Source organism: Takifugu rubripes, chromosome 13 (assembly GCF_901000725.2).
Source record: "Takifugu rubripes chromosome 13, fTakRub1.2, whole genome shotgun sequence".
NCBI lineage: Eukaryota > Metazoa > Chordata > Actinopteri > Tetraodontiformes > Tetraodontidae > Takifugu > Takifugu rubripes.
Genome location: NC_042297.1, coordinates 1,404,135 through 1,429,922, shown reverse-complemented (window position 1 = coordinate 1,429,922; position 25,788 = coordinate 1,404,135). Strand labels below are relative to the sequence as shown.

Genomic DNA, 25,788 nt, shown 5'->3' with positions numbered 1-25,788 from the left:
TTTATTTTGGCCGAGAACCACGAGGAAAGGACATTAGACCAGAGGACGTCTGTGCTTTGGTGAGTTCTGTGGTTCCACCGGCCGACCCTGTGCGTGACAGAGGGTCTCTACAGGCCACGTGCAGCTCAACAGTCTCCTCCCTTTCAGGGTCCACAATGGGTGGAGGCCGGTTCCCCCCCGGGACGGGTCCCTGGTTCACCTCAGGGTCCTACATTTGTGTTCAGGGCCTCCTTAACCTGCCAGTGGAGATCGGGGCTACAACATTCCAACCCCACAGTCCTGGAGCTAACACCGTGCTACGTTCTGGGACTCTTCTCCAGTGGGCGTCGGCCTCCAACGGGACACATCTGAAAACAATGTAGCACATCCCAGAATCACATCCCAGAATCAGATCCCAGAATCAGATCCCAGAACCAGTCAGACCTGGACACCAGGCGCAGGACAGGAAACACATCCCCTTACAACTCTTCTGAGGCTCCAAGGTAAAGACCAGGAGATGTTTCAGGTCCCTGTAGTGATCATTTTACAGCAATTCTGCATTTCATAATGAGAAAAACTCTCCTCACGTAGAAGCTGAGACACCGAACAGCTGGAGTGGAGCGTGCGCACGCACATGCACTTCATGCAGTCTGTCTATTATATCACCCTGTCCTCCCACACTGTCTGTCAGCAGAGACAACAGCACCGGCTTGTTATCGTCACCTGGAAAATCTGCTCCGCACCCACACACCAAGGCTCTGCAAGTGTGTGTGTGTGTGTGTGTTAGAGGCTGTGTGTAGGAGTGTGTAACCCAGAATGAGGCTCCATCTTCCTGCTGCATAATGAGGCTGAGCGCTGCTCAGGGTGAGGACGTCTTCACCTGCTGCTTCGCACCACCACACCAAACATGGTGGTCAGAACCCACCCGTCTGGACCCCAGAACATAGGAGAGCCCACCTGAACCTAACCGGACCAAAGGTGCTGCCGGAGGGCTCAGCGTGAACACCGAACCACAGCTGCACACACACAGTAGATGATTATACAATAAAAACACGTGCTAATATGCATATTTTTAGCATTTTTGATATTGGATCTCAACCTTGTCACTGGTTTTCCTTGTTTTCCTTGATTACTGCCCAGAATGAAATCTGAGGTATGGATAATAAGGTCACGCTGTTGCACGTCTCTGTGACACTGTGCAGGAACGTCCCCAGAACATGTGAAATCCCTCCCTGCCGGCGTCGGGTTGGTGTTGGTTGGCGTGATGTTCCTGGTGCCGTATAAGTGGATGGATCCTTCGTATCCACTGCGTGATGCTAACATGCATTAGCAGCTTCGTGTGTGAGACCGTGAGGCCACTCGACCCTCCTCCCAGGAGAAAACACTCCAGAACCTCTTTTCTTGACATGTTTTCAGCAGTTCTGGGGGCTACCTGAAGAGTGTCTCCTGCTTGTCCACACGTCCACCACACGTCTGTCTTTGGACACCTACCGTCTGGGGACAAAGGCACTTTGCTGCCCTACTTGCTCTAAAATAGGTCAGATCACCATTGGCCATAATCTGCATCTCCAGGCACTAATTAAAATCCCCTCCTTTACTTTCGAGCTATTTTAATGCTGGTTTGTTCTGCTGCAACATGCACAGGCTGTTAGCAAGTGCTAAATGAGAGCAGCTATTAGCGTGCACCTCCGAGGCTAATTTAGGGTAAATAGTTGTAGCGTGTGGGTGGACGTGAGCGAGGAGCTGGTGTGAGGGAGGGGAGCCGCTGGAGCTCTGGAGGAACGCAGCAGTGCAGCTGGAGCAGCCGCACAAGGTCGTCCACGACCATCCGGAGACCACCGATAAACGGTTGGCCGGGGGGGGTCAGGAGGCGACCTTTGACCCTGATGATTCTGCCTCAGAGGGTGACCTGTCCGCTTGCTCCTCCTCATGTTCACTGAGACGGTGATGATCATCTCTGTTAGGTGTGGAGATCTCGCCTTTCATGCAAGTCTGCTTTGATTTGCTCAAACCCAGTGACAGTTGCTATGGCGATGGGGATGCTGGGAAGGCAGCAGGAGGGTCTTCCTGTGGATGTATGATGTATCGTGACCTTTCAGCAGGGGCTACAGTCCCTCCGCTGCTCTAACCTGCTGCAGGCTCACCAGCACTTCTAATCTACAGTCTAAAGTGCACGTACGTGCACTGACAATGCTGGAATTATTGTTAGATGGACAATTATTGTCCGCTGGACACCCCCAGTGTGCTAGCATCTGCCTCTCATCCAGATGAAAAGTCTCCACGGTTGTTGCTAAATGCGATGCTGAGCAGCCTTTTCCGCCCCCTGGTGGCCTCCTGCTGAACTGCAGCAGCACTGTGCCAGGCAGTGGTGCAGCGGGTCAGGATACCCCCCACGGTGCACCAGTACCGGTTCCAGCCCACCGCTCCAGAACTACCAGGCAGTGGTGCAGCGGGTCAGGATACCCCCCACGGTGCACCAGTACCGGTTCCAGCCCACCGCTCCAGAACTACCACAAATCAGGAGTTAAGGAGAGGGGCGCTGAAGGCCAAGCTAGAAGGAACAGCTAGCTTCTGTAGCAGGTCGATGGAGGCCGCACAGCTCGTTATAAACCGTTGAAACTGGTCTTCAGGTCTACACGGACCGCATCCAGGGTCAGCAAGACAGTCTGAGCCGAGGCTCAGCACCATCACCTGACGTCCTGCCTGAGCAATTATGAGCTTTAAGAGTTAGAAAATGTGCTCTAACCAAGTAGAGGAACAGGGCCGAGCACAGACATTCAAAAGGCATCACAGCAGAAAACTAGGGGGAAGGAAATGTGGAGGACGGGCCGAGCATCTGGTTCTGATTCTGGTGGAGAGGTGTCTCCCTCAGTATTGCCGGTTCTTGCTGACAGACTGACGGAGCTGCAGGAGGTGAACACTGCCAGGAAAAATAAAAGCAGCAGAAGGAGGAGGAGCGCCGGCGGGGGGGGGGGTTAGGGTTGGAGCTCTGGGGTAGGTGCTGGGGGACAAGGAGGCACCGTTCTGCTGGAATACCCCTAAAACCTCCTGGTTCTGGTCTGACCTGCTCCTCCGTACGCCCCCTCTCAGGCAGTCCGGTCAGCAGGTTAGGGTTAGGGTTGTCCCCAAATCCAGCAGGAAGCCGAGGAGGTGTGTGTGTGTGTGCGTGTGTGTGTGTGTGTGTGTGTGTGTGTGTGTGTGTGTGTGTGTGTGTGGAATCACCTCCCCCAACACAGCCCCACTCTCTGTTTTTTCCCTTTTCTTTAACGCCCACGAGAGGCTGAATTTTAGCGGTGGGGGCTTCAGAGCCGTTCATGGGGCATAAACAGGCATCCAAGATGGCCGCCTGCATTTCCTGTTGAGATCAAAGGAATAAAAATACCAGTGATGATAAACTAAACACCTCAGACATCCTCAGATAGTGGGTGTTTAGGGTGGAGGTTATTGTTGTTGTTGCTGCTGCTGCTGTTGTTGTTGTTGTTGTTGCTGCTGCTGCTGTTGTTCAGGGGCTCAGCGGTCTACAGCTTAGGGGTCCAGAGTTCTATGGTCCACAGCTCAAGGGTCTAGAGCTCAGGGGTCTAGAGCTCAGGGGTCTAGAGCTCAGGGGTCTACAGCTTAGGGGTCCAGAGTTCTATGGTCCACAGCTCAAGGGTCCACAGCTCAGGGGTCTAGAGCTCAGGGGTCTAGAGCTCAGGGGTCTACAGCTCAAGGGTCTAGAGCTCAGGGGTCTAGAGCTCAGGGGTCTAGAGCTCAAGGGTCCACAGCTCAGGGGTCTAGAGCTCAGGGGTCTAGAGCTCAGGGGTCTAGAGCTCAGGGGTCTAGAGCTCAAGGGTCCACAGCTCAGGGGTCTAGAGCTCAGGGGTCTACAGCTCAAGGGTCTAGAGCTCAAGGGTCTAGAGCTCAGGGGTCTAGAGCTCAGGGGTCTAGAGCTCAAGGGTCCACAGCTCAGGGCTCTAGAGCTCAGGGGTCTAGAGCTCAAGGGTCTAGAGCTCAGGGGTCTAGAGCTCAGGGGCCTAGAGCTCAAGGGTCCACAGCTCAGGGGTCTAGAGCTCAGGGGTCTAGAGCTCAGGGCTCTAGAGCTCAGGGGTCTAGAGCTCAGGGGTCTAGAGCTCAAGGGTCTAGAGCTCAGGGGTCTAGAGCTCAGGGCTCTAGAGCTCAGGGGTCTAGAGCTCAGGGGTCTAGAGCTCAGGGGTCTAGAGCTCAAGGGTCTAGAGCTCAGGGGTCTAGAGCTCAGGGGTCTAGAGCTCAGGGGTCTAGAGCTCAGGGGTCTAGAGCTCAGGGGTCTAGAGCTCAGGGGTCTAGAGCTCAAGGGTCTAGAGCTCAGGGGTCTAGAGCTCAGGGGTCTAGAGCTCTTTACATTTACATGTTTGAGACCAGATGATGGTTTTCCATCAGCACTTTTCACAGGTTACTGACCAGGACCGCAGCAAGGCAGCAAGAACAGGAACCATGGAAAGTGCTGCAGGAACCAAAGTGAAACTGTGTGGTTCCACCAGGGGGCGTGGCTAACCTGCTGCCTCACCTGTGGCTGATCAGCTTGATCACAGACTCCCCAACCTCTGGGTTCTTGCTGATTGGGGTCTGAAACAGCCGGTCTGGGTCTGGAATGTTGCACATGAAAGTTCTGATGTGGAACAAAGTGACGAAATAAAGGAGTCCTGGGCCAAAGGATGTGGGTCCATTGATACATCTGGTCACCATGGCGATGGCTGTTGTTGAAGACACCGCTCCTGGACACCTACAGCCACCAGGCGTCGGTGCCTGACAGAGAACCCACTTCAGTTCTGAGGGTGTTTCAGAACCAGAGATCCCTTTTCCAGATGTGGCTGAGCTCCACAGGAGGAGTGGAGCTCCGTGTAAGATCCTCCAAAATCATCCTGTCCTGTGGGAACAGCTGCCTCGGCTGGTATTAAAGACGCGTGAGCTTCATCTGCAGCCTTTGTTCCCACAGAGATCCGCTTCAGGAGCCGCCTGGTGGCTCCCTGGCTCAGAGACCTGCTGTCAGCACCTTCATGCCTCTCCAGGCTGATGCTGAGGCCAGAGCTGCTCGCTCCTCTCCCGCCTCTCTAAAGAGGTCAGTGGGGCGAGTGGTGCTCCACTAAGGCTCTATAATGGCACCAGTCGTGATTATATATGTATGTTATATAGCACAATAGAGGGGCAGCCTGACTAAACCAGTCTGCTGCTCCCCTTTTCTTTTCCATTAATAAAACAGGATGTGGCTCCAGTGTGTGTGTGTGTGTGTGTGTGTGTGTGTGTGTGTGTGTGTGTGTGTGTGCGTGTGTGTGTGTGTGTGTACTGCGGTACGCTACACTGTAGCAACAGTCAGCTGAGGTCATTGTAAAGACAACTGGGTAAAGTATTAATGTGGTTCTGGGAGGCTGTTTATGGTGGGAATGATGTGGGAACCTCTGCTCCTGCCTCTGCTCCTGGAGGTGTTCCTCTCTCCTCTTTGTTGATAACGAGGATGAGCTTTGTCTGCTGAACTGAGCTGCCAGACAGTTATCAGGCAGCTCCACCTGACGGGAATATTAAGAGCCTCGCCGGGGCGACCAACCTTTGGCTCCTCTCCAGACTTTAGGATATTTACAACACTTCGGTTTCCTGCTACTGGAAAAACACAAAAAGACAGCGAACGAAGAAGTGACAGACAAAACAGAGACCCCGCCCGTGAAATGTCTTCAGTATCAGACTGCAGTCACACACACACACACACACACACACACACACACACACACACACACTGGGCCCCACCCTGTCCGTCCATATTGCAGCAGTACTGCAGTCAGACAAAAGGGGGAAATGAGGTTTCATAACAGCAGCTCAGCTGGTGCTTCAGCGCCCTCTGGTGGTGGAGATGAGTAATGACACCTCATTCAGTTCAGCGTTCAAAGGCCTCAAATGTGTTTGAGTTCATGAGGGACGTTTATTCCTGCACACACTCTACACACACTCTACACATTCTACACACTCTACACACACTCTACACACTCTACACACTCTACACACACTCTACACACACTCTACACACTCTACACACACTCTACACACACTCTACACACTCTACACACACTCTACACACTCTACACACACTCTACACACACTCTACACACACTCTACACACACTCTACACACCACTCTACACACTCTACACACACTCTACACACTCTACACACACTCTACACACTCTACACACACTCTACCACACACTCTAACAACACTCTACACACACTCTACACACTCTACACACTCTACACACTCTACACACTCTACACACACTCTACACACTCACACACTCTACACACACTCTACACACTCTACACACACACTCTACACACTCTACACACTCTACACACACTCTACACACACTCTACACACTCTACACACACTCTACACACACTCTACACACACTCTACACACACTCTACACACACTCTACACACACTCTACACACTCTACACACTACACTCTACACACTCTACACACACTCTACACACTCTACACACACTCTACACACTCTACACACACTCTACACACTCTACACACACTCTACACACACTCTACACACACTCTACACACACTCTACACACTCTACACACACTCTACACACTCTACACACACTCTACACACTCTACACACACTCTACACACTCTACACACTCTACACACACACTCTACACACTCTACACACTCTACACACTCTACACACACTCTACACCCTCTACACACACTCTACACACACTCTACACACACTCTACACACTCTACACACACTCTACACACACTCTACAACACACACTCTACACACACTCTACACACTCTACACACACTCTACACACTCTACACACACTCTACACACACTCTACACACTCTACACACACTCTACACACTCTACACACTCTACACACACTCTACACACTCTACACACACTCTACACACTCTACACACAACTCTAACACCAACTCTACACACTTCTACCACACCACTCTACACACCCTCTACACACTCTACACCACACTCTACACACACTCTACCACACACTTCTCCATTCTACACCACCACTCTACCACACTCTTACACACACTCTACACACTCCCACACACACTCTACACACACTCTACACACTGTACACACACTCTACACTCTACACACACACTCTACACACTCTTTACACACACTCTACACACACTCTACACTCTACACACACTCTACACACACTCTACACACACTCTACACACACACTCTACACACACTCTACACACACTCTACACACACTCTACACACACTCTACACACACTCTACACACTCTACACACACACTCTACACACTCTACACACACTCTACACACACTCTACACTCTACACACACTCTACACACACTCTACACACACTCTACACACACACTCTACACACTCTACACACACTCTACACACACTCTACACACACTCTACACACACACTCTACACACTCTACACACACTCTACACACACTCTACACACACACTCTACACACTCTACACACATTCTACACTCTACACACACTCTACACTCTATACACACACTCTACACTCCACACACACTACACACACACTCTACACACACTCTACACTCTACACACACACTCTACACACACTCTACACTCCACACACACTCTACACACACTCTACACTCTACACACACTCTACACTCTACACACACTCTACACACAGTCTACACTCTACACACACACTCTACACACACTCTACACACACTCTACACTCTACACAAACACTCTACACACACTCTACACTCTACACACACACTCTCTACACACATTCTACACTCTACGCACACACTACACACACACTCTACACACACTCTACACACTACACACACAGTCTACACACACCTTAAACACACTCCGCACACTCTACACACACTCTACACACACTCTACACACACTCTACACACACTACACACTCTACACACTCTCTACACACACTCTACACACACTCTACACACACTCTACACACACTACACACACTACACACTCTACACACTCTCTACACACACTCTACACACACTCTACACACACTCTACACACACTCTACACACACTACACACTCTACACACTCTCTACACACACTCTACACACACTCTACACACTCTACACACAGACACACAAAGCCTTGTGCCACTGTAACTATCATAACGGGCTGTGACAGCAACAAGAAGTAGAATGAAAACATGAATCCTGTGGTGGCTTCACCATCAGAAGGTCTCACTCTGAAATATGAACCTAATGTTTCCCCTTTTAGTAACAACGTAACAAAATGAGTTTAACTCAAATGTTAAAATGTTCTTGCTGTGTTTCCCAAACTGAGAATCGACCGCCAGACTCGTTATATCAGCGTCTAATGGAGCAACAACGTGGTTTATAAAGATTGTTCAGCCCTCGGGGAGAAGAGCCCAAATTGTCCAGGCTTAAAATTGAGTTCCAGTAAAACCTGGAACCTTTGAACTGGGACTAATGGATCCAGAAATACGGCAGAAGAAGAAGAAGAGACCAGGAATGAAGATAAGCTGATTTACAGCTGACAACACTCACACTTGTTCTTTCACAACCTTCTCAGCAAGGTCACTGTTGGGCTGAGGGACTCATCAGACCAGGAACCTTCGTTCTGATCCAGGTTTGGGTTCAGGGTTCCAGGTTCTTGGTCTGGACTTCACACGCCTTCATGCCTGAACGGTTGAGGTGTTCCTTCATGTTGCTTAAACTCAGAACAACAGAATTCACATTAGCAACTCCGTCCCTGCCACACTAGCGTAGCGGCAAACCCCATTCATTCATTCACTCATTCATTCACTCATTCATTCACTCATTCATCCATCCATCCATCCATTCATTCACTCATTCATAACCCCCCCCCATCATAGTAACCCTAACCTGCTCTCCTAACCCCCCCCCCCCCCCCCATCATAGTAACCCTAACCCCCCCCCCAACGATAACGATGCTCAGTCATTGATGAGCACAGCACCTGGACGTCTGTTACTGCCCCTTTAAGCCTCCAGCTGCCCTGTGATTGGATGGTGGGGGAACTGGACCCTAACGGGGGTGTCTCCAGCCCAGTGGTGCTGAGCTTCTCACTCACTCCAGGATGAGTTCTGAGGCTCTTCAGCTGTGCAGCAGCAGAGGTGTTTCTGCAGCCAAGAGACACAAGAGCATCAGGAAGACCACCAGGAGGATCTACTCAGCGTACCCGGACCGGCAGGGGTCAGTACCAGCCCCCTTACCTGAACGCCCTGGTTCTGTAGGGTCGTTATTCATGTTAAAGCGCAGCTCAGAACGAGCTTTATAAAGACGTCATTGGATGAAGATCGGAGGGTTTTAAGGGCTTTAGCCTCCCAAACATCCGACTTTTATCTGCAAGAATCCGCCAACACAGGCGGAATTTCAAGGGTTTCTTTTGATTTCTGATTCGACCAATTTAGAAACTTTAGAAAACACATATATGTGTCTGTATTTCCCTTTTTTTAATGTGGGTATTTTGGTAAATATTCCACCCTGTCAGTTATTAAAAACAGCAAACTGTTAGAGTGTGTGTGTGTGTGTGTGTGTGTGTGTGTGTGTGTGTGTGTGTGTTATATTTTACATTATATATTTATTTTAAATTGAATAGAAAGTGCGAACATCACGTGTTCAGAGGCTCATTCGACTCTTTGATCCGGCAGCGCCTCAGACGATGAAGATGACGGCGAGGAGCGAATGGACAGCAACGATCCAGAGGAGATGTTCCAGAACATTCAGTACCAGAAAGAAATCATCGCCAACATTCGGACCCGACCTTGGCCAATGAGACGCAAGCTCAAAGTCCTAAAGTAGTGCCCAGTTTTTCCTTCCATGTGTGATTTGGCATGTTCACGCCTGGATAACTGACAGGTGAAGGTGGTGAGGGAAGCCTCCACAGACGCCACCGACCGGCCGGTTCTTCCCTCTGTCGCCACGTATGAGGCCTTTATAGCCCCCACGGAGCTTCCACGTGTGTTAATATACACGATTGCTGCTATATGAAGCCTTTATAGCCCCCACGGAGCTCCCACATGTGTTAATATACACGATTGCTGCTATATGAAGCCTTTATAGCCCCCACGGAGCTTCCACGTGTGTTAATATACACGATTGCTGCTATATGAAGCCTTTATAGCCCCCACGGAGCTCCCACATGTGTTAATATACACGATTGCTGCTAAATGCTCTCTGGGGGTGCATGTGTGTGCTGGAGGCTTCAACATAATTAGGAGACCCTCGGCAGGGAGGAGATGTGCTGAGGGTGGATAAGGGCGTTTATAGGGGCAGTTTGTTATTACTGCCCAGGTTTTATTACAGCCATCACTTTGCCTTTTATACCCTTTCATCTCCACTGCTGGAACAGCTCCTATTTCACGTCCCAAGTCACTGATTTGTCCTGAACGCATCATCCAGGCCCTCATCTGTTGAGGAAAGGTTCCACTGCCACCACCTTTAATCTGACTACTTTGGAATGGTCCTACTGGGAGAGCTGGTGCTTTCTGCACCAAAGCAAATGATTTCCTTTGATTTTACCTTTGATTTTACCTTTAGACAAGTCGTGTCCGCTGTGACAGCCTCTTCTCTGTTTTGGGTCCCTGATTGCAGACAGGCCAGAATAATAGTTGTGAAGTATGAGGGGCGGCTGACCAGAACCAGAGGGTACCAGAACGCAGGAGCTGATGTAAGTGGGAGCTTATTGTAAAAAAAATAGAGCCACATAGGAAGGCACCTACACACAACAACCCCCAACACTGTTCATTGGGACCCCCCCCCCCCCCCCCCCCCCCCCCCCCCGAGCGGTGACCACGCAGACCTGTTCAGAGCATTTTACAACTATGAGGACTCAGGAAAGAACCTTTAGAAGCTCTCAGAGCTGTCACCAAGAGAGGGGAGAACACTGTTCTGCAGAACGACACCCTGCTGGCTTCCTCCTGGGGGGTCGGAGCAGCTCTGGTCCCGGGGGGCCGAGGCCACAGGACAGTCCACACACATCATGGGCTGGTGTGCCCCTGAGCAAGGCACCCTTTCTATCGCTCGTTGGTGGGTCGATATTTCAGGTTCTTTCCTCCTTCAGGTGGTAACATTGTCCCAGTATCCTCAGATCCTCTCTGTACTGGTTTCCAGCTCAATAGGGCCATCGTGGACTGTTTAAATACACTTTTCTTGTTTCTTTTATATTGTTGCTGATGAAGCTAGATTTCACCGTGTGATTGTTCCTGCCCAGTAACGATAATGTGCTTATCAGAGGGGATAAATGGAGCGCCAGAGCTGGGCAGAGAATTTACAGCCTGCTGTTACAGTTGACGTTAATTAAAATGTTAAGGCCTCATCACAATAAATTGCTTTTGATTATTTAGTCATTTTAAACGTTAGGTGCTTGTTTATAGAGAACTCCAGTCAGTGGAGCTAAAAGCTTCATTCTTCACAATAACCATCAAACCATGAACAGCTTCCATTTTAAAAAGACCTATTTTTTTTTTAAAAAACTGTGTGTATAAATTATTGTTGGTGTATTAATTTCCAGTCAAATGGAAGAGAATAACGCGGTGTGAGCAGAGCCAGAACTGTAATATCAATGACATCCTGGTGAATGTGGCGTTTGGTTGGTCACACGAACCCTCCGTCTGTGATCCTGCAGCTACTGAAAAAGATTTCCCGTCTTCTCTACAACGTCACCGTCCTGTTTATTCCCTGGGAGGTGAGGATCAAGAAGATAGAAAGTGAGTCACCTCCACGTTTCCATCTGTTCTTGCACGTTTCGAACCGTCTTTGATGCTGCTCGGGTCTCCTCTTCCACCGAGGTCACTTTGGTTCCGGCGTGGCGTCCTACTTCATCTTCCTGCGCTGGCTGTTTGGTATCAACATCGTTCTGTCGATCATGACGGGAGCCTTCATTATCCTCCCTGAGGTCAGCACATCTCTCTTGGCTCTACATGGAATCTTAATCTCAGTCTCCAGTTTTGGAGACCAATGCTGGATTTACGGGGCACAAGCCAGTGTCCTCCTGAGCTTGTCCCAAGACCAGATAAATGTAGATAGTCGCATCAGGAAGAAGATTCAGCATAAAAATGAGCCTTGATCCAAGCCCATCGGTGCTGTTCAGCTCCAAACCCCAACCCCTATAGTGACGGACAGGCTGGAAGATGAGGTGAGACAGGAACCTCTGAACTATCGTGTTGGGAGGTGGCGAAAGGATGGTTGTGGAGAAAGAGAATCTGAAGTCCGTTGGTGTGAGAGGAGAAGAAGAAGCAATATAGAAGGTCTGGTCAGATGGAGAGAGTGGCCCCACGAGGTGGCCCCTGAGGGGAACAGCCAAACGTAGAAGAAGATGACCAGTTTTGGTGGCTCCACAAAAAAGCACAGAGTATAAAAATAATGGCATTAGAGTCCATTATTACATACAGTAATAATGTACATTAATTATTGAATTACTGTGCACCTGTGTGTTGCAGCTGCTGGCTGGAGCTCCTTTTGGGACAACAAGAAGTAAAACTATCCCCAAAGAGCAAGTGGCTTCAGCCCAGGACTTGGACACCATCTGGTCTCTTGGGGCAAGAATCTTCTTAGTATTAGCAGAAGGGCATTAGCAGGAAATCTGATGGATCATTTGTCACAGACAGTTAAACATTGTTTAGAGAGTTAAACATTGTTAAAGAGAGTTTAACATTGTTAAAGAGAGTTTAACATTGTTAAAAAGAGTTAGACATAGTTAAAAACAGTTAAACAAAGTTTAACATTGTTTAAAGTAGTTAAACATTGTTAAAGAGAGTTATTGTTAAAGAGAGCTTAAAATTGTTAAAGAGAGTTTAACATTGTTAAAACCGATTAAACATTGTTAAAGGGAGTAAAAATTGTTAAAGAGAGTTAAACATTGTTACACAGAGTTTAACATTGTTAAAAGTACCGTAGTTAAACATTGTTAAAGAGAGTTATTGTTAAAGAGAGTTTAACATTGTTAAAAAGAGTTAGACGTAGTTAAAAACAGTTAAACAAAGTTATACAGAGTTTAACATTGTTAAAAGTAGTTAAACATTGTTAAAGAGAGTTAAACATAGTTAAACAGAGTTTAACATTGTTAAAAGTAATTAAACATTGTTAAAGAGAGTTATTGTTAAACAGACTTTAACATTGTTTAAAGTAGTTAAACATTGTTTAAAGTAGTTAAACATTGTTAAAGAGAGTTAAACATAGTTAAACAGAGTTTAACATTGTTAAAAGTAGTTAAACATTGTTTAAAGTAGTTAAACATTGTTAAAGAGAGTTAAACATAGTTAAACAGAGTTTAACATTGTTAAAAGTAGTTAAATATTGTTTAAAGTAGTTAAACATTGTTAAAGAGAGTTAAACATAGTTAAACAGAGTTTAACATTGTTAAAAGTAGTTAAACAGAGTTTAACATTGTTAAAAGTAGTTAAACAGAGTTTAACATTGTTAAAAGTAGTTAAACATTGTTAAAGAGAGTTATTGTTAAAGAGAGTTGAACATTGTTAAAGAGAGTTTAACATTGTTAAAAAGAGTTAGACGTAGTTAAAAACAGTTAAACATTGTTAAAAACAATTAAACATCGAGACTGTTTTACTGCCTTTTTATTTACTTCACACTGTCCGATGTGTTTAAATAATCCTATAGGTGAAGTAACAGATTTAAATAATCAGCTTGTGCTCAGCAAATACAAAAACAGTGTTAGTATCAGTAATGAGTATGAGTAATTAATGTTCCATAATTGAGCTCTGACTCTTCCTTATCCTCTGAAGGAGGTGAAACACAACAGAAACACAAGATAGAAAACCAGAAAGGTGTTATAACCTGTACCTGTGCGTCCAGGGACATCTATATGCAAACAGGGGGCTCTCCTAGTAGACTACTGTGTCATATTTCCCAAACTGCATGAGTATGATCTCGTCTTGTGTTTCACCTCCACAGGGTTACCTGCAGTACTCCGTCTTATTCTATGGTTACTACGGCAGAGTGAGGAAGATCGGCAGTGCGGGGTACCGACTGCCCCTCGCCTACTTCCTGGTTGGCATGGCTGTGTTCGCCTACAGCTTCATCTTTCTGTTGAGAAAGTAATTGATTTCTTTAAAACGCAGTTGGGTCGTCCACCTGTGTGGAAGCACACCTGTGGGACAGAAAAGTGTTTGGTTTCACCGCAGTGATTCAGGTGGTTCAAGAAAGCCGATCGCTGTTTGAAATCTACCATATCAGAATAGTACCGGTACTAGAAAAATTGTGATAGATTACCACAAGTGCCCCCCTCCCCAATGTGGGCCTGAGATGTCTTCCTTAATCCAGAAGGAAAGCAGCACCAGGACGAGAACATGAAGTGGCTGATAATGTTTCTGATGAGCATTTTGGTCACTTAGATTTCATTCCCAATTGCAGAATGGCTAAGAACTCCCGTCTGAACCTGGCCAGCACCTCTGACGAGAACTTCACCTTCTGTTGGAGGGTGTTCTGTGCCTGGGATTACCTGATCGGGAATCCAGAGGCTGCTGAGAGCAAAGCGGCTGCTATTGTGAACAACATCAGGGTCAGCAAGGAAATGAACGTTAGAGACCGTCTCTGTGTCACCAATGGTCACCAACACGTCTCTTAATGTACAGGAAGCCATAGTGGACGAGCAGGAGAAGAAAAAAGACACCAGCCTGTAAGCATCGGCTCTCCCTCCCCCTATAGATATATACATATGACAGAGGCACTGGAGCAAAACGTCTGGAAACATCTTGTTTCCTGGAGCCTCTGCTGTATTGTAGTGATGTCATAGTCTCCAGGTGTGTTTCTCCATGTGACTTTGTGTGTCGTTCTGTGGTTTTTCAGCGCAGTGCTGATCAGTCTGCGGATACTAGCTAACATCTTGGTGCTGCTGTTTTTGGCGGGCAGCATCTACATCATCTACTTTGTGGTGGAACGTTCTCAGAAACTGGAGCAGGAAAAGCCTGAGCTGACGCTGTGGGAGAAGAACGAGGTCAGAGAGCTGAGCGAACATCATCTCCATTAGCTTCAGTTCTAGCGTGTAGGAACCCATGTGTACGTCACCATAACGATCCAGTAAAGCAGTAATTAGGTGATCAGAATAATCACATCTCATACATAGCTATGGAACTCAGTCATGTGATTAGAACGATACTCTGGCTTACATGTTTTAGGCTACTCATCAGATTTCTTTTGGAAAACATCCCATAGACTCAATAAGTGTGCAGCCAGAGGTGGCGCTGTTCTGCTTTGATCATATATATTCTATATTCTTCCTCTTGTTTTAATCGTTTCACGTTCATCTTGTTTAGGGTGAAAACATTTAAAATTTAAGATTTTTTTAATGTAAAAGCACGAAATAACATAATAGTTTCCCTTCTTAATGTTAATAATGAAATAATGTGATAGTTTCTCATTATAACGTGGAAACATGAACATGATAATTTTTCTTTATAATGTGAAAACATAAAATAACGTGAGTTTCTCGTTATGACCTAAAAACATGAAATAACGTGAGTTTCTCGTTATAGCTTGAAAACATAAAATAACGTAAGTTTCTCGTTATAACCTAAAAACATGAAATAACGTGGTGTTTCTCGTTATAACTCAGAAACATAAAATAACGTGAGTTTCTCGTTATAACCTAAAAACATGAAATAACGTGGTGTTTCTCGTTATAGCTTGAAAACATAAAATAACGTGAGTTTCTCGTTATGACCTAAAAACATGAAATAACCTAAGTTTCTCGTTATGACCTAAAAACATAAAATAACGTGAGTTTCTCGTTATAACTCAGAAACATAAAATAATGTGAGTTTCTCGTTATAACTCAGAAACATAAAATAACGTGAGTTTCTCGTTATAACCTGAAAACATGAAATAACGTGAGTTTCTCGTTATAGCTTGAAAACATAAAATAACATGGGTTTCTCGTTATAGCTTGAAAACATAAAATAACGTGAGTTTCTCGTTATAACCTAAAAACATGAACTAACGTGGTGAGTCCCAGCAGCTGATTTTTTGTATGTGTGGCAGAAATATGCATCCGTACTTCTGTCCTTTACCCAGTGGCTCTAAATCAAAGGGCTGGGACTTCCAACCTGAAATGTAAACCAATATAGACACAAACGCTACAGATGTGGTGATCTGTTGCTATTTCCATATTCATGAGCAGAAGTTGGTGAAGTGGTCAGCACATCAGACAAACTGGGAGTTGCCAACATCCAGCGGTGTGAACGACAGGATAGTTCCAGTAAAAGCTTTTAGCAACTTTAGTTCATGATGTTGCCAGTGGTGGATCTCCTAATCCCCATTATTTGCTGAAGAACTTAATTATTCATATAAAACATGACCTGGTAGCTGAGTTGAGATTGTGGGGGTTGAGATCACAGTTGGTTTCCCCACCTGAAAAGATGAGAATAACGTTTATTTCACCCTTCTGCTGAGACTGCAGTGCTTCACTTGTGCTGTGGCTAACTGGTTAGCTTGCTTAGAGCCCAGCAATGTCAGCACTGTTGGTGTCTTTCCCCCTTTCTTGAGGTGAGTGTGGTGGTTTCTCTCATCACCATGATCGCTCCATCGGCCTTTGAGCTGGTGGCTCAGATGGAGATGTACCATCCACGCACTTCACTCAGATTCCAGTTAGCAAGGTCAGCCCGCCACTGTTGAATACAGCCTCATCTCAATATACCAGTGTACCAGTGACAGCTTTCTCTACTAATAGACCTTTTCCTGTCCTCAGAGTGCTGGTTTTGTACCTGGGGAACCTCTACAGCCTCATTATTGCCCTTCTTGACAAAGTTAACAGTATGAGCTCCTCTGTGAGTACAAAACTATCAAAAGTGTGATTCATTACTAACGTGGGTACATCCTTCATATAAGATATCATATTTTGCTTTTTGGAGAAGGTGTGTGATGATGAGAACTGTGATTTTAACAACTTAAAATGGCTTAAAATGGGGGGGGGGGGGTTACACTTAAGAAATAGAGTGTAGGATTTCAAGTATTTTGTGACTGACAATTGTTTTTAATATATCTAATCTTAAACAGAGCAAACATGTTGTTTACATATATGCATCATGCTGTACATTGAGCAGGTATAACATTGACCACTGACTGGATTATTCCTTCATCGGGGCATCTGGGATGTATTAGGCAACAAAGTTGATGTCCTCAAAGTTGAATCTAGAAAACTGGATCTATGAAGCACCAATGAAAAGTGTTCCATGAAGGGAAAAGTGGTGAACAGGGTCAAAGACTGGCCGAGGTGGTCTGACCCAACACACCAGCGTGTGAAAACCAGTCACAAATAATGACTTTGACCCACAACTTTGTGTTGTGATGCATGTTTTTTTTGGGAATAGTTGTGATAACTTTGAATTTGTCTGCATTTGTATTCCAGCTTCAGGTGTCTCCAGGTAACTTCTCTGACTCCAGTTCCTTGCTGGCCACCATCTCTCAGCAGGAGTTGGGGGGTCACCCGCCTACAGTGGCTTACATCGCTGAGCAACATAACACCACAAGAGTAACCATAGCAACTGTCTTGGATCAAACAAGTCATAGAAGGAGCTTCTCCAACCAGACCGCTCTGTTTGAGAAGAACACCCTCTCCCAGCAGGACCAGTGCTGGGAGACCTACGTTGGACAGGTCGTTACCCAGCATGCATGTGAGGGTTTGGGCTGTTAGATAAGTGGACTTGTTGGGATGGATCATGGAGGGTGTGGAGTGGATTAGATTAGATGAAAGGTAGTGTTCCTTAACAACTCGGATGGACAGGCTTGGATAGAAGGTGTGACATCAGTGTGTTTCTCCAGGAAATGCTGAAGCTGTCCATCATTGACATGATCTTCACGGTGGCCAGTATCCTGCTGATCGACTTCATCAGAGGTTTAGTGGTTCGCTACCTGAGTGACTGCTGCTGCTGGGATTTAGAGAGCAAATTTGTAAGTTGGCCTGTGCGAAACACTGGTGCAGTGACAGCAGTCACCACGGTGATTCACATGGAAGCACCATGCGGAGTAGAACCAAGACACCCGAACCCAACCCTCAAAATTTTTGCCAACAATATGTCAAATATGGTCCAAATATGGTCCTCTATGGTCCAAGTATGGACTCAGGAACCTAGAAGGTGTTCCAAAACTATTGCTAAAACACTGCTGCAATGTGACATTATCATGAGATGGAAGTGAAATTGTTTGGAGAACGACAAAATGCTAAACGTTGGACATTAGCTTATTTAGCGGCCTCCAGCTCATGAAGGCACATTCTCTTGCTTTCCTCACAGCCTGAATATGGGGAGTTCAAGATAGCAGAGAATGTTCTGCATCTAATCTATAACCAAGGAATGATCTGGTAAGTTGAAATATTAGTCACGTTCTGGTGCAGCTATTTTGATTTTCTGCTAAACTTTGAATGTTGTATCCACCAGATTCTCTCATGCAGAAGCATAAATCCAGCGGAGGCTTAATGCCTTTGCCTTATTATCGTGTAGAAACAATTTGAATCCTTCTAAATTGTTTATTTGCTGTGATTTAATGCGGTTTCTGATATTAGTTCATATTCATTGGATTATAAATTTCCAAAAAGGTCCCTTCTGTTTTGATACAATTACAAAAAAAGAGAGTAAAAAGAACATAAAGTATCACACAAACGGACATAATACTTTATGGTATAACGTCATATTAAGAAAAGCCTGGAAGAGGCTAGAATGGTCCTTAACCAAAGAACCATCAGGTATGTCTGAACTGATGAGGATTATCGGTCACACTGAGTCACCTTGGCCCAACACAGTTGTAATAGAGGATGTAATTCACCCTTTATAGCCTGTCCAGCACTAAATGAGCTGCTGTTAACAAAAAAGGCTGAGAAGCCGACCGGCCCATGACCCTGTGTGTGTGTGTGTGTGTGTGTGTGTGCGTGTGTGTGTGTGTGTGTGCGTGTGTGCGTGTGTGTGCGTGTGTGTGTGTGTGTGTGTGCGTGTGTGTGTGTCTTTCCCCAGGATGGGAGCATTTTTCTCACCATGTCTTCCTGCCTTTAATGTGTTGAAACTCATTGGTCTGATGTATCTCAGGAGCTGGGCTGTCCTCACCTGTAATGTTCCACATCAGCAGGTGTTCAGAGCCTCCAGGTCTCTCTCTCACACACACACACACACATTTAGTACATCTGATCAATCATCAATAACTCTGATCAATGTCTTGTATAGACTGGTGGCGGCACGTTTTACTCTATGCAGGACTCACAGATCAAGATGAAATGTGTGTGTATTTTCTAACTCTAGATCCTTCTGTTGACTTTCAGGTCAAATAATTTCTACTTGGCGATGTTGTTGTTCATGCTCTTCCTGTGTATGCTGCCCACCATCTTTGCCATCGTGAGATACAGACCTTCACAGCACTGTGGGCCCTTTAGGTAAAGCATCCTATAGGCAGCAGATGCCCCAGGTAGGGGTCTGATCCAGCATTCAAGGAACTTGTTTGGTTCACCTGCAGATGATACTGACAGACGGTCAAACGGTGGTCAGGAAGAATTGATCTTTGAAACAAGCACATTGAGGAATCTGGAATGTTTTTAGTGACTCTGAGCACCAAATGTGTGTTTCAGTGGTCAAGAGAAGATTTACGACATCATTTCTGAGACTGTGGCCAATGATTTCCCACTGTGGTTCAGAACGGTGATGAGTTACATCAGCAGCCCCATCGTGGTGCTGCCAGCCCTGCTGCTTCTGTTGTAAACACACACACACACACACACACACACACACACACACACAACCAGAGTGCCGGGGGGGTTCTTGGTCAACTCTGGGAAGAGTTCGGGTTGTGCCAAACTTTTTCCAGATCTGTGCCTGTTCAATCTTCTGAGCTCTAGAGCTGCTCAGGAAATATTGTCATAAACTTTCAGTTTTTCTTTTAAAAAGATTCTTTTAAAAAAATAATTAGATTAATGAGAATATTCGAAGGATGCCTTAAGGCCAGAATACAATAATATGAAAGGAGTCGAAGGGTCTGGTGGGTCTGAAGGCTCTAAAGGCTCTGAAGGTTCTAAAGGCTCTGAAGGCTCAGAAAGGCTCTGAAGGCTCTGAGGGGTCTGAAGGCTCTAAAGGCTCTGAAGGCTCTGAAGGCTCTGAAGGCGCTGAAGGGTCTGAAGGCTCTGAAGGCACTCAGGTTCTGAAGGCTCTGAAGGGTCTGAGGGTTCTGAAGGCTCTGAAGGCTCTGAAGGCTCTGAAGGCGCTGAAGGGTCTGAAGGCTCTGACAGGCGAGAAACATGTTGGGCTTGTTGCTTTTGCAGTATGCTGATCTACTACCTTCAGGCCATCGCCAGATCCCTCAAATTCACCAACAACCAGCTGAGGATGCAGCTACAGACAGTGAGTTGCTGATCATTTATTATCAATGTTTACTTTCTACATGATATTTCCCTGGATTTTCATTCACCAACAAATGCTTCACATACAGTAGTTTTAGCTTCAGTGTCCGTACTGTTGGCCCAGGGTTAGAAACCACAATTCTAGATCTTCTTGTTGTAGAGGGCTGCAGGTTACAGCAGGATGACCCTCTCATTGTCTCAACCTAAAGATTCTCTACTGAATCCTTTCTCTGTAGGAGCGAACTAAGGACAAGAAGAAAGTCTTCCAAATAGCTGCTGGTAATTCTGTTGTCTTCTTCACCTCCTGACTGGTTTCTCTACGCTCCTGATTTCACTCGGCCACTTGTGTTTAACTGAACTTTAGCAAGGCGTCAGCCTCCAGAGGTGGCAGACAGGAACCACGATCCAGAGAGTGACCTGAGCAGACAAGAGGCCTCCATCCACACCGGGTCACCCAAACGTTACAGCAGCGTCAAAAACGTCCAGTCGCCTTCTCGCCGTGGAAACAGCATCCGCACCATCGCCCAGTCAGCAGCTGCAGCAGATGTGAAGGACAGAGGGAGCGTAGCTGGATGTGTCCACAGTCCGACAGTGGCCAAAGTACCAAAACACAGGCCGGAGCGCGTACCCAACTGGACTGGCCCAGTTACAGACAGGACCAACAGGTGACTTTTATCAGGTCGCGTCCCTGACAAGTCCAATAACTAATAGTGCCTCTAATGAGAGCATCACTTGGCTGATGATTAGGTAGTGAAGTGCTGACCTGACTAGTGAAGGTAGCAGATTACAGTTGCAGTTGGTCCCTGCTGGGAAGGAAATTAAGGGTGAATTTTAGGTCGTTTCACCTCACTGAGCGAGGGCCGACGTGGTTCTGCCAACCCCCCCTTGTTTGGACTAACCATCATTCCAATAATGACAGTATACAAGCCTGACAAGGAAAAGGAACGGACATGTTGACTCACAGTCAACTGAAGGATGTCCTTTGGTCTGATGAGACCAATTATTGGGACCAAGGTTGTTGCCAAAACCTTGCCGGCAGTCCCACTCAGAACACTGTAGACAGCAGGGTATCCCCCCCCTCCCCCTCCCCCCAGAGTAGAGGTTACCAATAAGAACATCTGCTCCAAGGGGCAACCATGGGCTTATGACAGTAATTTCACAGAGGTTCCACTCAGAAAAGGTTACATTTATCAGTAACTACACAAAATCTTCCATCACAAAACTTGCCTGGGAGTATTTGAGATGCAAAGACGCTCTAGAAATTCACTGCAACAGAGACTGTTCTTCAGACACAATTCTGGATCACAATCTCACATTCATCTCACGGTCTTCTGTGTGGCTCTTTCCTATAACAGACCTCCACCATCTGTAGGTCGACTTACTGGTACCTGCAGGTCCAAATCTTATCACCACATGGCCCGCGATCCTCCAAGCTGTGGCTCTGACAGAATCCACACCGAGCCCACCTGCAGGAGAACCGTACGCTCCATACATCCTGGCAATGCTGCGGGGAGCTCCGCTGCTCAGGGTTATGGAGGACGACAAGGTCACACCACTCGCTACATCATCGTCAACGAGCACGTGCCCAGAAGGAAGCTGCTCCACTCAGCAACACGCATTCCACGCCATTACCTGATAGCAGAACCTCCAGAGATCCTGGAGCTCTGTCCACGCAACTCTGAGTGTTTTGCTCCTCAAAACATCAAATGCCAACAACGTTCTCACAGGCCTCACATCTCACATCTCACCCAAGAGTGGGAGGGTGAGGAGCACTTGAAACACAAGAGGAGGCCTCAGGACCACCGCTTCCTGGCAGACCACCAGTCACACTTCTACAGTGAGAACCACATCAAGAACCAGGGGTCCAAAGGAAGACACAGTAATACTAGAAGATATGGAAAGGCCAAGCAGGACGACGGTGAAGGAGAAACTGATGATTTGGCCTCAAAATTCCGTACTAGTGTGAAAGAAGAAGACGGTCTTCAGTTGTGTTCCGTGCATCGGTCCCCAGTGAGGCCGAGACCCCTGAAGACCACCAAGATCAGGACCAAGCCAGAGACTCCTCAGACTGAGTCAGACTCAGCTTCCCCGGGCTCGAGCAGCGACCAACACCATAGCAGCACTGACCAGTACATCCAAGTGATCCATAACAGATCTGAGGTGGCCCAGAAAAGATCCAAAGGCAGCTTATACCTGAATCTGGCTGAGTCACATGACCTGGTCTGCTCCAACGTGTGATGTCACGTATGGACCACAAAATGTCATATACAATAAAGCCAGTGAGGGAAGTGTGCCCTGACTTCTTTGTCTCATTTGTTCCCCCATTTTAAATAGTAATAGAATAGAATAGAATATATCTGATATAATATATCTGTTAAACTCATAAACTCAGGTGACTATGAAAGCAAGCATATGGCTTCAAACGTGCCTGTCAATCATTTATATATATTTATATATATACGTATATGTACACACACACAATGCAATATATAGAGTGTGTGTGTGCGTGTGCGTGTGTGTGTGTGTGTGTGTCACACATTGCATACAATATGGATATCCTTATTATTGGGAGGTTTGGATGAGTAATTACTGACTTCCCAGAATTCCCAGCATGCTTTTGGGGACCTGCACAGTGCACATCATATAAGCCACGCCCCTATATAGAACGCCCACGAGAGACATCCACGCCATTCACTCCAGGGCTTTTATACAAACTTTGAAGAAAAGAGTTCCTACGTCCCGGAAGTGGTCCGGGACGTGCTGGCCACGGTCTCGCGATCGTGCACTCGCCTGTTTCACGCGCTCGGAGGGCGGAGGGGGCGTGGTTTGCGTGGCTGCAGGCCGGAGCCGGGCAGACGCGGGGAACAGCTGACCCGCACAGGGCTCCGCCCCTCCCGACATCCGACCAATCACAGCAGCAGAACCCAATTGCGCGATGTGACGCCTCGTCCCATTTTTGAGCGTTTCAGGCTCATTCACTGATCTTTGCGGGGGGAACGTCAGACCTTCATGGAAGACGATGTCAAGCGGGAGAAAGCAGCTACTGGTTGAATGAAGCTCGGAGCTCCGTGGGGGGGTCAGCGGAGGAGGCTTTGATGTGCAGCAGCATCTGGGCTCGATATGCGGACAGATTCATCGGGAGAGGCTAGCTTCCCTGGGCAGGCTAACGCCACTCATTGGCTCTAATCCCGCCTGCTGAACCCTTCCCGACAATCATTCTTTTATTACACACTTTTAAGGCAGCTCCTGACACAACATGGATTATGAACGCACAGCTGGGATGGCGGCTGATGGTTTACTGAGCTACAGAGATGATCAGTCCGGCTGGCAGGTCTGCAAGAAGTCGGTAAGGTTTGGGTCCATCTGCCCTCCGCTAGATGTTCAGAGATGACCCGCAACATTTGAACAAAATGCACCCACGCTGTCAGTAATTGTATCCATTATTTTATTCTATAACAATTACAATCCTGCGCTCGTCAATAAATGAGTAATGAATGGCGGAGTGACCACGTGATCACAGCAGGTCAATGCCTCTTATCCTCCACAGAATGATGTTGTGGTTTCGTGGCGTCCTTCCTCTGAATTTCCCGGGAACGTGTAAGAAAACATCTCTTTCCATTGTCCAGGTTGAGTTTTGTACTCAGGAACTTCTGGAGTCCGTTACCTGTGTGTGACACCTGTTGTCATGTGACTTCCCGGGCAGGTACAAAGGAGAGGGTGTTGTTGGCGGGAGCCTGGCGGACGTGTGGAAGTGTCTGAAGCCGGTGCCAAACGGCCTGCGAGTCAAGTGGGACGACAACGTCAAGAAGTTTGAGCTGCTGGAGCAGATAACAGAGGTGGAGCCCTTAAATCCCACCACCCGGCTTTAGTGTTCCACGACAGGCGTGTGGGAATGCTGTGGAATTCTGGTCAATAATGTCATTCCTTCCTCTCCTCTCCAGGACGTCTCCGTCTGCAGGACGGTGACGCCCTCGGCGGCGATGGGAATCATCTCCCCGCGAGACTTTGTAGATGTTATTTTAGTTAAGAAATACGAAGACGGCACCATCTCCTCCAGTGGTGCGCAATCATTTTTACTTCCTTTTGATTTCCTTTCTTTGCTTCCTGCAGTATAAAATGTCTGAAGTTCTGATGGACCTGTGTGACCCGGTCCCGTCCTGTTGACGGAGCTTTAATATTGAGTTGGTTTTGGGTTCTGAGGAGCATAACTGACCCTGTGTTTGTGTCACAGCCACCAACGTGATCCACCCAGGATGCCCCCCTCACTCCCGCTACGTCAGAGGCTTCAACCACCCCTGTGGCTGCATCTGCTCCCCGATTCCAGGGTGAGGGGGGGTTTCCTCACACCAGCAGCCATCCAGACTCCTTGCTGAGTCCAGCTCAGTTCTTCTGTTTGTCCTTTCAGGGAGCCCAACAAAACCCTGGTTCTGAGTTTCTTCCAGACGGACCTCGGGGGCCTCCTGCCTCGCTCGGTGGTGGACTCCTTCTTCCCGTCCAGTATGGCCAACTTCTACAGCAACTTGACCAAGACAGTCAGATCTCTCAAAGATCTCTGAGACCATCTACCTCCAGAGCTGGTGCCTGCTGGCCCTTTCAGCCAAGGTTTCCTTCTATTTATCAAAGCATCAAAGCCAGCCCGGTCAACGGTCCCACAGTAGAAATGGAGAGGAACCCACCACCCACCATCCCTCCCTCCATCCATCCATCCATCCCTCCCTCCCTCCCTCCATCGGGCTAAATGAACAAGTTAACTTTTAAATGAGTGGGAAGCGTCCAGACTCGTCTTCAGTGTTAAAATGTGTCATTCAACATAATTTTTTGTTCTGAAGCCGATCAAATTTTCCTATTTTCCCATCAGATTCTTCCCAAATCCCAACGACTCCACACTTTGTCCTTTAGCTTCATTGATTTGGGGTCAGACAAGAAGCACATGCGCACACACACACTTGTTCGGGCCTAATGACGGCTTTTTTAATGAAGAACTTTAACCTTTAACAGTGTAACGTCCATAAATGGGGAGAAGCAGCTCTCGTGGTGCGTTTGGGTGACGTTCAGGGAAATCAGCCCTGATCACACTGAAGAATCTTCTGATTCCTCCTGCCAGTAACAGTCATGTTTCAATCATCTCGTATCTCCTGATATCATCCGATGGTTCCTCCTCTACTGCACCCAGGCAGCATTCACATTAAAACCCTGGACACTCACAATTTCTCCTGTTTTTCATGAGAACCTGTCACCACCAGCTCATCTTCTCTTATTTATTATTTACATGCTTCTCCTCACTTTTTAAGGTATTTATTATAATCTAGTTGGTAAAGCATGTAAACGTGGCCTCCGTCACTCATTGTTCATTTAAAACAAACCCTCTTTGTCACATTTAGTGGTGGATTTACTGTCTAATATCCCCTTCATGCAGGTAATGA

At 47.0% G+C, this 25,788-nt stretch overlaps 2 protein-coding genes across 2 annotated transcripts; both read left to right on the top strand.

The window, feature by feature from the left end:
* The first annotated feature begins 9,054 nt into the window (after nucleotides 1–9,054).
* LOC105419436 (transmembrane channel-like protein 3) lies at nucleotides 9,055–22,661 on the top strand. Its single transcript, XM_029846786.1, has 22 exons — nucleotides 9,055–9,228; nucleotides 9,687–9,833; nucleotides 10,630–10,705; nucleotides 11,663–11,744; nucleotides 11,826–11,932; nucleotides 12,477–12,575; nucleotides 13,948–14,090; nucleotides 14,407–14,554; nucleotides 14,628–14,671; nucleotides 14,842–14,989; nucleotides 16,537–16,646; nucleotides 16,739–16,817; nucleotides 17,399–17,644; nucleotides 17,812–17,940; nucleotides 18,282–18,349; nucleotides 18,996–19,124; nucleotides 19,298–19,408; nucleotides 19,601–19,726; nucleotides 20,288–20,366; nucleotides 20,602–20,644; nucleotides 20,730–21,030; nucleotides 21,721–22,661. Exons 1-22 carry the CDS (start codon nucleotides 9,113–9,115, stop codon nucleotides 22,601–22,603), a joined length of 3,414 nt encoding a protein of 1,137 aa, XP_029702646.1. The 5' UTR covers nucleotides 9,055–9,112; the 3' UTR covers nucleotides 22,604–22,661.
* A 629-nt stretch (nucleotides 22,662–23,290) lies between these two features.
* Nucleotides 23,291–25,291, top strand: LOC115252036 (stAR-related lipid transfer protein 5-like). Its single transcript, XM_029846259.1, has 6 exons — nucleotides 23,291–23,711; nucleotides 23,913–23,962; nucleotides 24,069–24,201; nucleotides 24,307–24,424; nucleotides 24,597–24,690; nucleotides 24,771–25,291. Exons 1-6 carry the CDS (start codon nucleotides 23,622–23,624, stop codon nucleotides 24,919–24,921), a joined length of 636 nt encoding a protein of 211 aa, XP_029702119.1. The 5' UTR covers nucleotides 23,291–23,621; the 3' UTR covers nucleotides 24,922–25,291.
* The last annotated feature ends 497 nt before the right edge of the window (nucleotides 25,292–25,788 follow it).